The sequence below is a fragment of the Leptodactylus fuscus genome, chromosome 2 (assembly GCF_031893055.1).
Source record: "Leptodactylus fuscus isolate aLepFus1 chromosome 2, aLepFus1.hap2, whole genome shotgun sequence".
Lineage (NCBI taxonomy): Eukaryota > Metazoa > Chordata > Amphibia > Anura > Leptodactylidae > Leptodactylus > Leptodactylus fuscus.
In genome coordinates this window covers 91091783-91108559 of record NC_134266.1, presented here as the reverse complement: position 1 = coordinate 91108559, position 16777 = coordinate 91091783, and the positions used below count along the sequence as shown (strand labels likewise).

The window sequence follows — 16777 nt, the reverse complement described above, 5'->3', positions numbered from 1 at the left end:
TGTCACGTATCTTTGTCATCAATCACATCAGCCAAACCCTGCATGCTTCTACTACTCAGGTGCCAGACAGTGGGAGTGCAGTCATTTCTGGAACTCCTATCTGTTCTTTGTAAAGTGTAGAAAGCTTAGAGACACTGAGCTGTCAAAAGCTGGCCAGATAACATGGGCAGGTGACTAGAGATAGAGAATGGACAAGAACATTGCACACAATGAGGTTCAGGGCAAGGTAAGATAACTTGGCAATATTTTGTGCTGTATAGACTACTGTGTTTATAGGAAAACATTGATCTTATTGATATCAACTTTGGATATAAAAGCTCTTACAAAAACTCAGTAGTTATTTGTACATCTTCCACTCCAGATCTTCTGACATGTCATTGAAATGTTAGAACACTGTTCCCCAAATAATGGCTCAACAACTACAGGTGATTCTGAGGGCCCCTTCACACGGAGGATACTCTGGCTGTTTCGGAACGTATAAACGTTCCGAATCAGCAGCGTTTAAAGCAGGTCCCATTGCTTTCTATTAGAGCCGGCATACGTGCGCTCCCCATAGAAATGAATGGGCTGCTTTTTCCCATTCATTTCTATGGGGAGCGCGCGTATGCCGGCTCCCATAGAAAGCAATGGGACCTGCTTTAAACACTGCTGATTCGGAACGTTTACACGTTCCGAATCAGCCAGAGTATCCTCCGTGTGAAGGGGCCCTTAGACTTCCTGTGTGTGGCAGCACCTGAAAACAGCTGCAGTATGTTTGTGTCATGATGGTACCGTAATCAGGGGCGTAACTAGCAAAGACTAGGTCCCATAGCAAACTTTGGCCTTGGGCCCCTCCACACAGCCCAGAATAGGTAAGTAACTCAGTTCAGACATATTCGGTTCAAATGGAACCACCAGGCGAATCTCATGGAGTTCACCCAACAAATACTCTTGCGGCACACCACTGGCCTTACTTACTGAACCCCACTCCAGCTAATGGCCACCTCCCCTTCTGCTCTCCAATGGATTATGTTTATCCTGTATTTTGTCATTGTCAGTGATGTAATATGGAACACATAGGGCCCCCTAGAGAACTAAATAAAAAACAAAGGCAGCTGTGACCAGGAGCGGACCAGTAAGTAAATAGTGCCTGTTACCTGCTGGAGTAAGGCCTATTGTGGGAACCATAGCAGGTCGACTCTGATAGTAATTGTAATCCAAAATCAAGCCCTAAAGCCATGCATTGCAGTAAGGGTGGGTTCCCACTACTGTTGCTAATGTTGTGCTGTTGTCCATCACAGGAGCAACAGCATAACTCTCAACTTTCAAAGGATAGAAAGAGAGACAGTAGCACGTTAAGCACACTGTGGCAAGTTTAGCTCCACCCACTTCTACTTTGACTTTGCCCATTCGTATCCGTTTTTCTATGTGCCCCCACGCAGTATAATGCTCCTACAGTCACCCTAATATTTTATGCCCACACATTTGCCCCACAGTATGAAGTCCATCTCCTGGTACCCCAGTTCAAACTGGGGGCAATGAGAGGAGGACATTAAACTTGCAAAGCTATACGGGTCCATTAAACTGTGGGGGTAGCTGGAGGTTGACATCGAATATCCAGAGGCTCTATTTTTTGATTGGCTGTGTTTTAAATTTTTTTATATGAAGATTATGGAATAAAGTTTTTTCATATACTGTATTGAATTTTGGTGTGCTGAAGTATTATACTACAATTTTCCCCCAGTACAATGTCCCCCTTCATCTTCCCCAGTTTATATACCCATCCATCTGACCCCAGTTTAATGTGCAGCTTCATCTGCCCCCAGTTTAATATACCTTTTCTTCTGTTCTCCCCCCCCCCCCCTCCCCACCCAGTATAATGTCCCCCTTCCATTTGTCTGGAGGACACTGCTGAGTTGATACCTCCTGCCGACCAGGACAATGAGACAGGACCCGGAATTTGGGTCTGTCCTTCTGAATCCGGGACAGTTGGGTGTTATGACAACAACAGTGTGAGTCCTTAGGCAGTATATTTCGCTATTGCACAAAAAATTCCAAGATTTACAGTGTCAAATAAGTGTTGAGATTTAATCTCATCCACACAGTGAAAGTGTTTCCAAAGAATCAATATGGAAAAAGCAGCATTTTGCAAAGGCACATGCAGCATTCTGGAAAAATATTATCATTTATCCATTGAAACGTCGGCTCTTTGTATGCTGAGAAGTCATGGAGGTGGACACGTTTCCTTTTCCAATTGTGTTTGAGAATTGTGAGTAAATAGGAGGAGTATTTATTTGGAAAATGCTGACAGTAAGCCATCCGTAATGGAACATAATAGAACAAGACTTACTTATTTTGTATCTTCTCATACTACCACTAATCTTGTCTGCATTATTTTAGATGTCAGCCAACATACTTGCTTCCATTGATAGCAAGGGTGCCCTACCTCAAAAGTAATGAGCACGCCTGTTAGTTATTGGCTGATCTTTACCTAAGGTGACAACTGTGAAATCTCATGTGTCTTCAGTTACAATGAAAACAGAGACAAGCCATCTGATTTGCTTATACAAATGCAAAGCTTTAGTGCAAATATAGTGTAAGTACCCTCAGCAGGAAATATATAAGGCCACAACCCTATCATCCTGCCATTCCACATTATACTATGCTGACTATAACTATCATACAACATGATCATAAGAATAACAATTGTAAAGAGAGCCATAACAGAGGTTGATCAATAGAAGGTAATTTAGAGTCGTTGATACATCTTAAGAAACATGGCCATAATACAGCTAAGTATTATACAGATACACAGTACATTTCTACAAATCTATGGTGCCGTACCACTTTGTACCTTTCATGTTATACAGATTTACACAAGATTTACAAATATTGTAGACTGCCATATTGTGCAGGTCCTCTACCCCAGCAGCATTGCATCTAGGATGGAAGATACATTGTATTGCTTTTAGGGACCAATGGTTGCTGACCCGTGGTATCATATGGCGATGCTCTATTAAGTGCTTTCACCATGTAAAATATAACGGTAGGGACTTCTTGCGCTACAGCATAGGCTTAATGCATACAGCCTTTCCAGGTGCATATAGCTTTGGTCTTATTATGTGGGCTGTGGGTGTTCTCCGTCATGCCATGATCTCATCACATGCAGCTTTATAGACAATAGCGCCAACACTTTACTGCTAATAAATCCCACTAAACCCTAGCACAATGTCCCTGATGACACCAATAGCTAAAGGAAAGTGACAATTAAAGCTCAAACCCTATTTAAATAAACGCAGGGTTTTCCTTCACATAAAACTAAATTGACCTTACCTATAATACTATAAGACATAATAAAGTAAACATTTGAGAAGACCATTGCATTGTAGATGTAAAATAATCTAAACTTCATCTTTTGATCAGAGATTAGCCATAATGGAACTGTGACACAGTGATTTTAATCTCTTCAATCCAGTTACAGCAGCTATGTTCCAGTATTAACCAACCCTGCACACACTATAGCTCTGTCACTACATCCTAATAGGGTATTACACACACCTATGTATATAAACACAATAGGACATACACAGTACCCTCTCAAAATACTCAAGCAAATACTGACACTTTCCACACTGATATCCGCTCAGGATATGGTGTAATCTGAGAGATTGAAAACTCTCCTTGTCTTCTCAAGCCTGTTTGCTCAGCCTGTTCATAAGAGACATTGTGATCTCTCTGAAAGCAGCAGCTGATGTTCCCACTATGTCCTTTGTGCTTTGCTGACGATATTTTAGAATAGCTATAGGGCTGCCTTCTGAGACACTGTTCTCTATGACAGAGTGGTTTCAGTATCTGTAACATTTGGTATTGCATTTTAATAGCCATTTCTATGATATGCATTTTCAAATTTTTACATGTAACATGGGAATATTCTATTTTTGTATATAGGTCATAAACCCAATGCAAAACTGGAAAGCTGTGGGAAACTGTGTCAGGGATTGGGGTCATACCCACGTTCTATCCACTCTTGGGGTTGATCCGTTCACCTTACACACACACACACACACACACACACATTTGTACCTAGATGTAATCATAAAAGGGACCTCCGCTTCCTTACCACTTTACAGTATAATTAGACACCAGTACGCCCACAATACGCACAACTAGCACACCAAAAAGGTAGCTCTATTTACTCTTTGGAAATGTAGGGAATTGGAGCCAAAGTACAATCTTATTCAATTTTGATTTAATATATATAGAAAGGTACAGTGCAATAACAATAAAATGGTGGAATAAAAATAAAGACAAATACATAATGTGAAAGGGGGAATAACCCACAGACCTGTATAAGTGTAACTGGGAGCTTCATACCAAGAAATCAGCGGGAACCCACACTAGATGTGGCTTCAAAGAATATGACACCAAGCAACCTCCTACCTGTGATATCATAATTTTTTGTGGGTTGGAAATGTAGAGTTTTTGATCAGCAAGCACTCATATGATCTGGTGTTGCAATGTCTGCTATGGTAGGTCACACAAAAGACTTGCTAATTAGATGACCACCAATTGAATTAGCACAAAGGACTTCATTCTTCCCCTGTTTCCTGAGCTTTTGGTAGCACATATGACATGAGGAATTGACTTACAGGTCATTAGCCAAGCACATGTCATACCACAGAGCACCTATATCCTACTTTCACGATCATCTATGTCATGATCAATAGCTTTCCAGTGTTGAAAGGCAACATTGTCCTCATGAGGTTTAGCTACCCCCTGCACAGGTAAACTGCAGACTGGCATAACACTTGCACCAGGTATCTCTGGTACAGGGTTCTTCTTCATCCCATGTTTACATCCTTCATCAGCCTTTTGAAGGGTTTTTTTTTTTCTCCATACTGATATCAGATTGTGGTGCCACTAGAAAATGCTGGCACGTTGTTTCATGAGAAGAATTTAACAAGGAGGAGGGCATGATATTAGTAACTTCCTCATATTCTCCAACCCTAACAAATCTGGGATTCTTGAACAATTCAGGCAGGATCAGGGTAAACTGGGCACCAGTATTCCTAAGCCAACCCTCTCAATTAGTTGTTCTCAGGATAGGTAGAGTAGTGTAGAGTAGTGTTTGTTGTGTATCAATGAGTCGCTGTAGCTTAAGTCCCATGCAAATGAATGGGAATTGCCCTGCAGTACCAGATCTGGTTATTACACACAGAACAGAGCTGTCTCCTTTCTGCTCCATTCTGTGTATCAGCTACTGAGCAATAAATAATTGAGGGGGGTGCTGGGTTCAGACACTCACCAATCTGGTCTTGAAGACCTATCTTAGAATATTTTTAGCCCAGAAAATTCCTTTAATAATGTTGAACACTTTAATGATACTGTTTTAATTATTTAAGCCTAATTACATAAATGTGTGTATCTTATTATCTTTCTTATATATTACCTTATTATAGTATAACCAGCTATTCCCACGATTGAGGGCAAAACCATGAATAAAGCTCGGCCTCGATACATAGTTGATCGATCGACGTACTCACTTGACCTTTTTAATGAAGAATATGAGAAAAAAAATCGCAGTTATCCAGTGGGAGGAAAAGCAAGGAAATTGTTCAGGTAATGCATTGAATAGAAACTATGAGTAGGATAGGTTCCAACCCCTGGTATAGGACCTAACAGAATGTAAGAGGCAAATCAACAAAATATGAGGTTAAAACATAACTTTTTGAATAAAAGTTAACAAAGACATCACTACCAATGTCTGGCTACATCACAAGCACTAATAAGCACAACTGGCAAACCCTGCATCATGAACCCTGTTCATGGATCACGTAGAATCCAAGAAACTAGAACTGCAGTAAGAATTTTCTATAAGAACCTAGCAAACATAGCACAACATGCTTGAATGAAATGAAAAGCTAGCATACAAGCCTTATACAGGTTGTAATAGTCATGTAGGGGTTTGATATAATGATGACAGTAGCCATGGTACTTGCTTATGGAATGAACATGCCAAAGGGGTACAAGAGATAGGTCCCAGCCTAGTAGGCAACTTCAGGAGTGTGCATCCAATATAAGGTCTCGTAAGAACTGTCCAAATGTGTAATGTGCAGTTTGAAGTTACTGCACACAAGCACAAATACTGTAATGGGACCCCCACCCAATCAGAGCCTTTTATAACACTAGCGCCTTTTCACAGAGGAGACTTTTAGCTATTTTGAGCCCCAGGAGTGAAGTCCATCTGTTTCCTCTGCATTCCTATAGCTATGCCTCAGTATTACTGAGAGTCATGTAGCAATATGTATCTACTAATTTTCAAGATATCCTTCTTTTCTTGTTTTTTATATTCTGAATTTATGTTTGTTGCAGCTGGACACCAGCCAAGTTCAAAGCTCTTATTTTTGGACTCTTCCCTATACTTTCTTGGGTACCCAAATATAACATTAAAGAATATGCCCTCCCAGATCTGCTTGGTGGTCTCAGCGCTGGTACCATCCAGGTCCCACAAGGTTAGTTTGAAGTCTACAGTATTTTATATATAGTTAATTCTCCACTGAGACAGTTGTCAGTTTTTCCTCTGTTTTATGCTCGTAGGTATGGCTTTTGCCCTTCTTGCTAACCTCCCACCTGTGAATGGATTATACTCTTCCTTCTTTCCTCTTGTAACTTACTTCTTCCTTGGAGGAATTCCTCAGATGGTACCAGGTAGGAAATAGTTAGTTTCTACTATCTGAGACATGATTTAATGTCATTCCCTTTAACCAAACATTTTTAATTCATTATAGGAACATTTGCTGTCATTAGTATAATAGTGGGAAATGTGTGCATGCAGTTGGCTCCAGAGTCCGATTATCAGAAATTTAATGAGACCACAAATATCACTGAGACAGATACAGAGCAGATGAATCAAGCAAGGCTACAGGTTTCGGCAACACTGGCATGTCTCACAGCAGTTATACAGGTCAGTACTAAATAGGGAGGTTTATTAGAGGTTTGGTTAATACAATATAAGTCATTGCTGATATTTACTTTATTTTGTCCTCCATTTAAGATTGCTTTGGGCTTTGTGCAGTTTGGCTTTGTTGCCATTTATCTGTCTGAATCCTTCATCCGTGGTTTTATGACAGCAGCTGGTTTGCAAATTCTTATATCTGTGCTCAAGTATATATTCGGAGTCACGGTGCCACCATACAGTGGTCCTCTGGCTATTGTTTATGTAAGTATTTATATCCAACCTCAGATTGAAACTGACCGATTATTCTATCTATAACAATAACCCATGTAAGTTGCTCCTTATAGACCTTTATAGACATTTGCAAGAATCTCCCACATACCAACGTGGCATCCTTGGTCTTCGCTTTGATTAGCACAGTGCTGCTTATCATCGTCAAAGAATTGAACCTCAAATACATGCATAAGATTCGCTTTCCTATACCCATGGAGATCATCATCGTATGTATCTTTCTTCCCGACAGTAAATATTATATTGCTATGTTCATTTTACTGTTCACTTACATCGCAGAATCTTAGGAGCCTATATCTGTATTTTCCTTTTAGGTCATAATTGCTACAGCTATCTCTGGCAGTTTTAACCTTCCTGAGAAATATCAAATGAATATAGTGGGTCAGATACCTTTAGGGTAAGTACTTAAATAAAATCTGATCAGATAACATTATTAGGCTAAGACCCCAGAGGTCTATCTCCCAGAAGCATCTCTGAAAAGGTTAGCACAAAGATGTCCTGGTAAGGTATAACGGATGAGAAAGTAAGACTCCATTGAGACCTACTGCAGCACAGCGAAATCAAAATAGTGGACAGCTGCACCATTTGGGCAGCCCTCTAGTACGATGAAAAGTTGGATACAGACATCCCTCCAAATCTTTTATGGAGTGATAAGGTACTATATGCCTTCAGATTATTGGGGCTTATTATTTCAAATAAAATAATAAAGGTGGAGGTTGGAATGGGGATGGATAAGAATTTAAAAGGGTAAAGGAAAAGTTACCAGTTTAATGGAAGGTATCCTCCTGAGCCACGAATACAGAATATCCAGATCAGGGTAATATTGTTCACCTTGAAGCCAAAGTGGGACTGTAGATGGATAGTACAGTGCCTCTTTATTCCCCTGTATAATGGTTTCTTATGCCCATGTGCAGTACAGTATCCCTTTATGCCTCCATATAATGCTCCCTTATGTTCCCACACAGCACAGTGGCTCCTTATACCCCCAGATAATGTTTCCTAATCCCCCATATACTAAAGTGTCCCCTAATGCCTTTCCCCTCTTATGTAACTGTTCTAGATTTCACACTCACTTATCTCTCATAGCTACTCTTACCCTTGCCCCTTCCCTGCTTTGGCACACTTAACTATATAAGGGCTAGAGAAAGGAACGGGTTGGTATAATGACTGCTTCCATCTGTATTGATCGAAGCACTCATTTCAGAATCTAGGGCCCTCCAGGAGCTCTGGGCCCTTGCACCTGCCTGGGTTTGCTGTGTGCTAATGCTGGCCCTGTATATAGAACTGAAACATAATTAGGGAACTAGTTTCAGACATTATGGTGTATTATGGTGTATGACATCTCTCAGTATACCAAGCATGCAGGGTCCCACAGGGCCCTATTTATCTTGGTAATCTGGAGAGTAGAAGGGTTTACTTGTGGCAGTAAGGCTGTAAAAAGGTTAAGGACTGTCTCCTTTAGGGCTGTAATGGACTCTGGGAGTCCTTAAATGCAAATATCCCTCCTTCAGGATCTGTTTTCAATGTTCTCTGCTCAGAACTCTAGTATTGCTAACCATGCATCATGGTCAGTCTCCTGTCTTCCATTATCGCATTAGCTGTGTTGTCTACAATCACTCCAAATCCGAAGTATATTGTGCAATAACTTGAAGCTCCTTCTTACTAGCACGCACAGGTGCCCATAGTTCAGTTTTAAAAGTGTCTCTCAGGCTCCACAAAAGGTCTGAGGTATCAATCACAGAATCATTAGGGGCTATAGTGTGCCTGGGGAATGTGCTGGGCTCGAGCAAGGGGTTGTTTCAGGTGAGGTACATGGAGGCATAGGTACCATGAAGGCCATGTGGTCCATCTGCTGCAAAACAAGATCAGCTATGGAGCATTGGGGCATAGGGTTAGGAGGACTGTTATGAGATCTGCCCAAAGTTAAAGGGGTTTTCCAGGCAGAAATTTTTTTGTAAAGGTCTGTTAGTACTAGTAATAGGTTAATAAGTACATCCATATACTTTTAGCATTGTTTGGAGTGATTTCTGGGTGTCTCTGGTTGCTGCTGGCATCCTCTGCATTTGTTTATATGGTGTAGCTTCATGCTGTGCAGCTTCCTGTGTAGCTTCTACACTAGTTCCCTCTCACTCAGTCCCCCTCACTCTGTTACACTCCCTCTCCCTCTCTCCCTAGCCTATCGATCCTGTCCATTACTAACTCATCCCACCCTTCCTGTCTCTCTAGCCTAGTGTTCCCACCCATTACTAGCCCCTCCTTCCCCCATCTCCCTAGCCTAGTGATCCTGCCTATTTCTAGCCCTTCCCACCCTCCCCCTGTCTCCATAGCTAACCTATTCCACCCACTACTATCAGAGAGGAAAAATGGAGGAGCTAGTCCTGGACACAGGAAGGCTTGGTAAGTATTGCTGGGGATGGGGAGGAAAGTAATAGTGATGTTCCGTTTCAGAAGCAGTGAAACAGAATGTCACCAGATTATCAGAGCGTATTGGTATTATCTGGTGCCCAGAAAGGCTTGTAATAGGGCTATGCAGAAAATTGACTCCAGGTTGGGACCAGGTGGAAATAGTAGTAAGGCAAAATAGTAAACCAGCGGTTTGCAAATCTTAAATTCACTTTATAATAGCTACATTAAAGCACTTGTATGCCCAGATCAAGGATAAAGGAAACTTTAGGAGAAAAAATGTGACACATTTTGGATAGTATCGTACAACAATTGATAGTCACAGCTTCCGCCCCTGCCTCCCTGCACAAATACCTCAAAGAGCATGTCTCCCATAGAAGAAATTGATTATTTCATGTCTGCCGTTTCCCATGGTCCACATGGTTACTTTAAAGTATATTTGTAAATGCTGTTAACAGGCAGATGGCTGCCCCCATAATCATATACAGAAAAATTAATAAAAATCTGTAGATCTGTAGAAAATCTACAATTAGAAAATTAAATAATTAGAAACAAATATGTTTTACCAGTTGGTTTTATAAACCTAATGAGGATATATATTTAGAATGTAATATTTAATTTAAAGTAGAAAATCTGTTAAAATAAAAAAAAAATACAAATAATCTCCATTTTTAAGGGATTTTTCCTTTCTGTTTAATACCGTTACAACCTACACACACATAAACATTTATTAATTTACACTAATAGCTTGAAGAACGTAATATTTTGTCAATTTATTTTCAGCTTTCCTGCTCCTACTTTACCCACTGTAAGTCAATGGGGAGACATGATTGGTACAGCGTTTTCTCTTGCTATTGTTGGCTATGTGATTAACCTTGCCATGGGCAGAACCTTAGGAGCAAAGCATGGCTATGATGTTGACCCAAACCAGGTAAGACGTCCATGAGTACAGTAGTTTGCTGTCAAGTGAATGTTGGTCTACCAGAATTCTAATCTTAGACTGCCCCTTTAAATAATCGCTCATACTTAACTTCTATCCTATGATATTTTATTTTATAAATCCTTTTTATTTACTTTTGCTTTAAAAAAATAAATACATTTTAAAAAAAAAGGATTAAAGAGCTTTTTATGCCCCACCAGTGTTTTTTATACTGATAACCAATATAACCAAAGTTTTCTTTACAGGAAATGTTGGCCCTCGGTTGCAGTAATTTCTTTGGATCATTTTTCTTCATTCATGTGATTTGCTGCGCTCTTTCTGTAACTCTTGCAGTGGACGGGGCTGGAGGAAAGTCACAGGTAAGCGGAAATACTTGATGCAGCTGTTTACAGGATAAGACAAGATAATCTGGGCTCAATGAAGGATGCCCATGATACCCCTAATACTGAATATCACCAACCCCAATAATGTTCCCAGAGTTAAAGAAAATAATTCAATTCAGAATCAGAATATCAGAATTACGGAATCATAGTTATAGAATCATTACACAGTATATTACACACAATGGGGATGATTCACCAAGACCAGCATATTATACATTGGCCTTGATGATGACTACAACAGCATAAGATTTGCTTCATCATGTATCATCCGCATTCTTCATCTCCATTCTTACTCAACTTGCCACAATATCCTTTACTAAACACTTATCTACTTTATTTACATGAGTAGTCAGTACTACCTCCAATTTTTCATCTGTTATTTTTTGGTAAAGCTTAGAAATTATTTGAATAACAGACAACATATGGTAAAACTTTTTGTTCTTTTTCTCTCCATAGATGTCTAGTTTCTTTGTTATGATGGTGGTAATGGTGACTATGCTGGCACTTGGCACCTACTTGCAACCTCTACCCAAAGTAGGTATTTTATATCTTTAGTGCTGTATAGTATAAATGCTTTAATAGAATGTATGGATCATATTTTGCTTAATTTTGGCACTGAGTCTCTTTTTATTATATTATAAATTTTATTATATTTCACCCTTTCATACATGAATATCTTTAATTTTTAAATGTAAGTGTCTATTTAACTTCTTAATATATCATCTATCCATCCAAGTGTCCATCATTTAACTTCACTTACCAATGTTGCTTGTGTCCGTCAGTCTGTCCTTGGAGCCTTAATAGCAGTGAACCTGAAGAATTCTTTAAAGCAACTTGCTGACCCCTTTTACCTTTGGAAGAAAAGCAAGCTCGATTGTGTAAGTACTTAGACTTTACATCCAGGTAGTTTATTATCAGCAAGTTCCAGTTTCACATTGATATGTTTAAATTAGTTACATAAAATGTAAAATTAATTTTTAAAAAAACTTAAAAAATATTTAGCTATGTTAAGTGATACACATACTTACATAGATGAACCAAACTGATTTCTATTTTATAATTAACCATTAATGGATATGTGTACCCTATATTTTTTACAGTTTAAAACCAGATACAACAGTGGCATATATTTATCTAATCCGTTTTTATTTTGTGTACATTTTATACTACTTTCTATACATCTACAAACACGTTAACTGATAAGAGACCAAGTGAAAAGCTGATGGTTCTGTTATGTTTGTTGTTAACATTCTGTAACAGATGCTAGCAATGGACGCTACTAATGGTAGTGTGAACGCATCCTTACATATCTGCCTGATACCTAGCTGTATGCTGTTCTGCAGCAATCTGACATTTCTATCAGGAATGTTATATTTTTTCCATGACTGCATCGCTGTAACTTTATACAGTTTGCTACTTGAATACCAATGATCTATAATAGTACCAAGTGAAATTTGGATTTGTCTCTGTAATTTGTTTGAAAGCATATTAGATTTCACAAAACCGTTCTGAGATTATATGAAACATTAGACGGCTGACCTGCAGGCCTGAAAAATGTTACAGACTTTAGTAAGGTGACATTTTGATATATCATGTAAACAGAAAGTCATATGATTTCAATGGTTTCTGGTCAACAGTTTTTCACTTGGTCTCTTATCAGTTAACTGGTTTATAGATTAGAAACAGGTAAAATAAATAATGAGAAGTATTTCAGAAGCATTAAGGTATCAGGAACAAAGCCAAAGGAATAGAGCAGTGCAAAGCCCAGCCGCAACATCTGTGGGCAAATGTGCCATAGGATACCATATGGAATCTATATGTATCCACATCAAACCATATCTGGTGTGGAGACTAGGGACAGCCCAACAGGGTACAAGCAATAAACTTAATCTTTCACTCTGAGTCAAAATACGCGCCAAAAAACGCGACGTGTATTTTGACGCGTTTTTTATACGTGTAAAAAATTTCATGGAAATCAATGGGAGTGTTATTTTTACACATGTATTCTATACACGTGCATTATGCTAAAATGTGCTCGCGTTAACTCCATGAGCACTGGCCCTTACACTGCTGGGGTGAACTGAAAAAATGGAGTGCAGCACTTCAATATATAGAGTCACTACAACTATGTGTAAACCCAGTGTAATACCATAGATGACATAGAATCATACAGTGGAGTGTCATTAACCCCTTCCCACCAAAGGAATATTTAAATTTTCGTTTTTGACTCCCCACCATCTAAACCCCACAACTTTTTTATTTTTCAGTTCACAGAGCCATATTAGGACTTGTTTGTCATAATTGCACCATTTATTATTCTGTACAATGTACTGGGAAGCTGGACAACAATTCAGAATGGGGTAGAGTTGGAGAAAAAAGTGACTCTCTTAGGGGCTTCGTTTCTACTGCATTCACTGTCAAAATTTATGTCGTTTTATTTACATTTTAACCCCTTAACAAAAATCCAAATCTTTGCAAAAAATTTTTTTTCTTAAAGTCGCCATATTCTAACACCTGTATCTTTTTTCAAATTTTGTGTACAGGGATGCATAGGGCGTCTTTTTTTGTGGGGCCAGGTGTACGTTTTAGTTATACCATTTTGGGGAATGTCTATTCCTTTGATCCCTTTTTATTCAAATATTTATCAGAGGCAAAACTGTAAAAAAAAATGGAGGTCTGAGATTTTTAATTTTTTTTCTGGCCAAAGCATTCAGTGTATGGTTTGTAGACCAGGCGTTTTTAGACACAGGGATACCCAATGTGTATGCGTTTCACATTAACTTTTAACATTTATATGTCATCTAGGGAAAGGCAGGTGATTTGAACTTTTAGGGTTTTTTTATATGTTTGAAACTTTGTTTAATTTTTTTTTTACTATTTTATTAGCCCCCTAAGGGGCTTGAACCTGCAATAATTTGACTGCAAGTACCAGAGACTGCAATACAACTGTATTGCAGTCTATGGGAGATTTGCTACATTATTATTGAGGCTGGTCGTAGCCTTCAGTAGGCTCCTGGCTGTCAGAGGAAAAGGTCTGTAATGATAAAGGTAAGGGACCGAACTTTTTTTATTTGGATGAGGGTCTTTGCCTGCAAGGCATTAGTAGCTATGACGGCAACTCTGCTGCATCTTTAAAGATCTGGTATGGTATGGCAGATGTCTGGAATGGGTTGAAGGGATTTTCTCACAAACATAACCATTTTGTAGACAATTATGAGTTAACATTTTTGCAAATAGAAGTAATTTAAAATTGACAAGGTTTTAAAGATTTTCTCTATGGTGATAGCCTGTTGTCTTGATCTCAGTTGCCAATGTACATGACCATGAATGCAGGAACTTTCTATAGTCAAAAACCCAGCCATATTGTGGTTATTCCTTATTGTGGTTGGGTTATTTTCTCATGTATGTAGAGTCCCTGCCTTATAAACTGACTACATTACTGTGCTTCTGAAAAATCCCTGGCCCTTGGAAATTCTTATTTCCTTGGTCGCATCTGTTAACAATCGGATCAAGACCATAGACTGTCATCATTATGATAGTATGATAAAATCTGTAAAATGCTGTAAAATTTTTAATTATTCATATTTACAGAAATGTTTAACTGTTAGTAGTTTACAAATTTAAATATGGTCACTTTCATGGGTAAAACCCTTTATCTATGTCAGCTTGAATGAAGGTTCTTTTTACCAAATGTAGTCTACGGAGTACAACATTAAAGTGGTTGTCCAGGAATTATTTATACACTTATGCTTTCATGGGGTTCCGGTGACGTCATAGTCCCCAGGTAACGTGATCTAAGGCAACCTTTGGCCACCGGGTGGCTCCAACCCCTCCTTCCTTGATCTCCCAGTTCCCCCCCCCCCCTTCCCATAGCACAGGTAATTAATTTCCTGTGAGATCGGAGTAGGAGGGGATGTGGAGCAACTCAGGGAGTGAAAACATTGCTCCGTCCCCCAGGTCCATACAAAACAATCCACTGGACCAGGTAAGTGTATACTCACCAGACAACCACTTTAACCATTTATGTACACATCTATTGCATAAAAAGCACAGATCCAATAAGGTACATGTCAATACACAATATAATACAGATATTCAATCCTTTATTACTATTAACTAGACCCCTACTATCATAGTTGCTCAGATCAGCATCTGGCTCCTAAAAAAATCCCGCTCACCTATCCCACTTCCCATTCCCTCTGATGCCAGGACTTTCTAGATCAGAAGTGAAGAGGCTCATATGACCATTGGGGACATTCAGTAGCCTCAGGGGTCACTGGTGAGGTACCAGTGATATCACTGAGATACAGAACTAGTCCCTCAACAACAAATGCTCAGGCCAATGATTGGCCTCATTGGGTATTTGAGCCCTTCCACTTCCAGTCTTTCCTTGAACCAAACAGGAGAGAATGGGGACAGGGATTGTACAACGGGCTGCCAGGAATAGGGGAGTATGGCTTTTTTTGTGTTCTATTGCACCATCCTTGACCCCCTGACTTTAGTATATCTCCTAGAAAATTCCTTTAAAGGGAAACTCACAATCTAACAATGTTTCTATTACCTTACACTGCTCCTATATACAGTATACCTTTATGTCACAATAGTTACAGACTAAAAATCCTGCGTAGTTTGGTCTTGCAGTCATGTAATACTCCACTTCATTTGCCTTCTCTTCTTATGATACTACAGAAAGTTGAGGAGAGGATGGATTCATATACTATCATGAATAGAAAAAACAGTTTAAGTAGTTTCAGGTATTTCTCTTCTGTAGTGAACACAAATAGAAAGTAATATCTGACTCTTCTGCTATGCCAAGATTAAGAACCACTACTAATAATAATATACTAATAATTGAATATGATCCAAAATTGTATTGCAAAGTAAAGTTGTTTTCGTGTCTTAAATAGAGGACTATAAAATCCTTCTTTTGGCAATCATTGCATAGCCTGCCCTTCTAGTAGACATGTATACCAGAAGTCTTTGGACATCTGTTTCTAGTATGGATCGTATTAAATATTTGTGATTTGTTCAATGTTTTCATAGTGTGTTTGGGTTGTGAGTTTCCTCTCCACCTTCATCCTTGGCCTTCCCTATGGTGTTGCTGTTGGTGTCGGATTTTCTGTCTTGGTTGTCATCTTCAACACACAATTGTAAGTTGTATCTTAATTATATTGCTACAACATAAAATAAGGAGGGCAGACAGCAACAAGATGGTGTCCTAACTGGGTGTGTCGCACAAACGTATCAGCACCAGGAGCTATCAGGCAGAAATGTTACCAACATAAATAAAATATGATAGAAAAGAGATAGATAGATAGATAGATAGATAGATAGATAGATAGATAGATAGATAGATAGATAATGTAGATAGGAAAGGAGGTGGATAGTCTGCTCCAGGCCAGACAGAGATCACACATCTGAACAAGTACAATATAGGAAATGCATGGTACTTCAATGTTGATGTGAATGTAATTTTTTTTTTAACCTATTCTATGCACACAACATTTCCACTCTATTCACTGAGCTTAGAAATGGCTCCAATAAGTAAATACAAAATGTTGCATGTGTTGAATGAGTAAATAAAGTGTTCAACTTTTTTCATCTTAAAGTGCTGACTTTTGACTTTTTTTCCACTTTTACATAGGTAGACAGACTATAGATAGATGATAGATAGATAGATAGACAGACAGATAAAAAGATAAATAGATAGATAGATAGATAGATAGATAGATAGATAGATAGATAGATAGATAATGCAGCAAAGTAGTAAGCAGCACTCTATAAAGACATGTGACAGGTAATAGCAACTCTCCAATACTCCAAATA

General features: G+C 38.9%; 1 protein-coding gene across 1 annotated transcript in view; it reads left to right on the top strand.

The window, feature by feature from the left end:
- The window catches only part of SLC26A9 (solute carrier family 26 member 9), a 48047-nt gene that overhangs the window by 18461 nt on the left and 12809 nt on the right, over window positions 1-16777 (top strand). Inside the window, exons 2-13 of the mRNA XM_075264140.1 lie at window positions 5439-5598; window positions 6352-6491; window positions 6577-6687; window positions 6768-6943; window positions 7034-7198; window positions 7282-7434; window positions 7540-7622; window positions 10412-10559; window positions 10814-10927; window positions 11408-11485; window positions 11734-11829; window positions 15995-16101. Coding sequence (XP_075120241.1) covers window positions 5474-5598; window positions 6352-6491; window positions 6577-6687; window positions 6768-6943; window positions 7034-7198; window positions 7282-7434; window positions 7540-7622; window positions 10412-10559; window positions 10814-10927; window positions 11408-11485; window positions 11734-11829; window positions 15995-16101 — 1496 coding nt within the window. The 5' untranslated portion in view covers window positions 5439-5473. The remainder of the gene's footprint in view (window positions 1-5438; window positions 5599-6351; window positions 6492-6576; window positions 6688-6767; window positions 6944-7033; window positions 7199-7281; window positions 7435-7539; window positions 7623-10411; window positions 10560-10813; window positions 10928-11407; window positions 11486-11733; window positions 11830-15994; window positions 16102-16777) is intronic.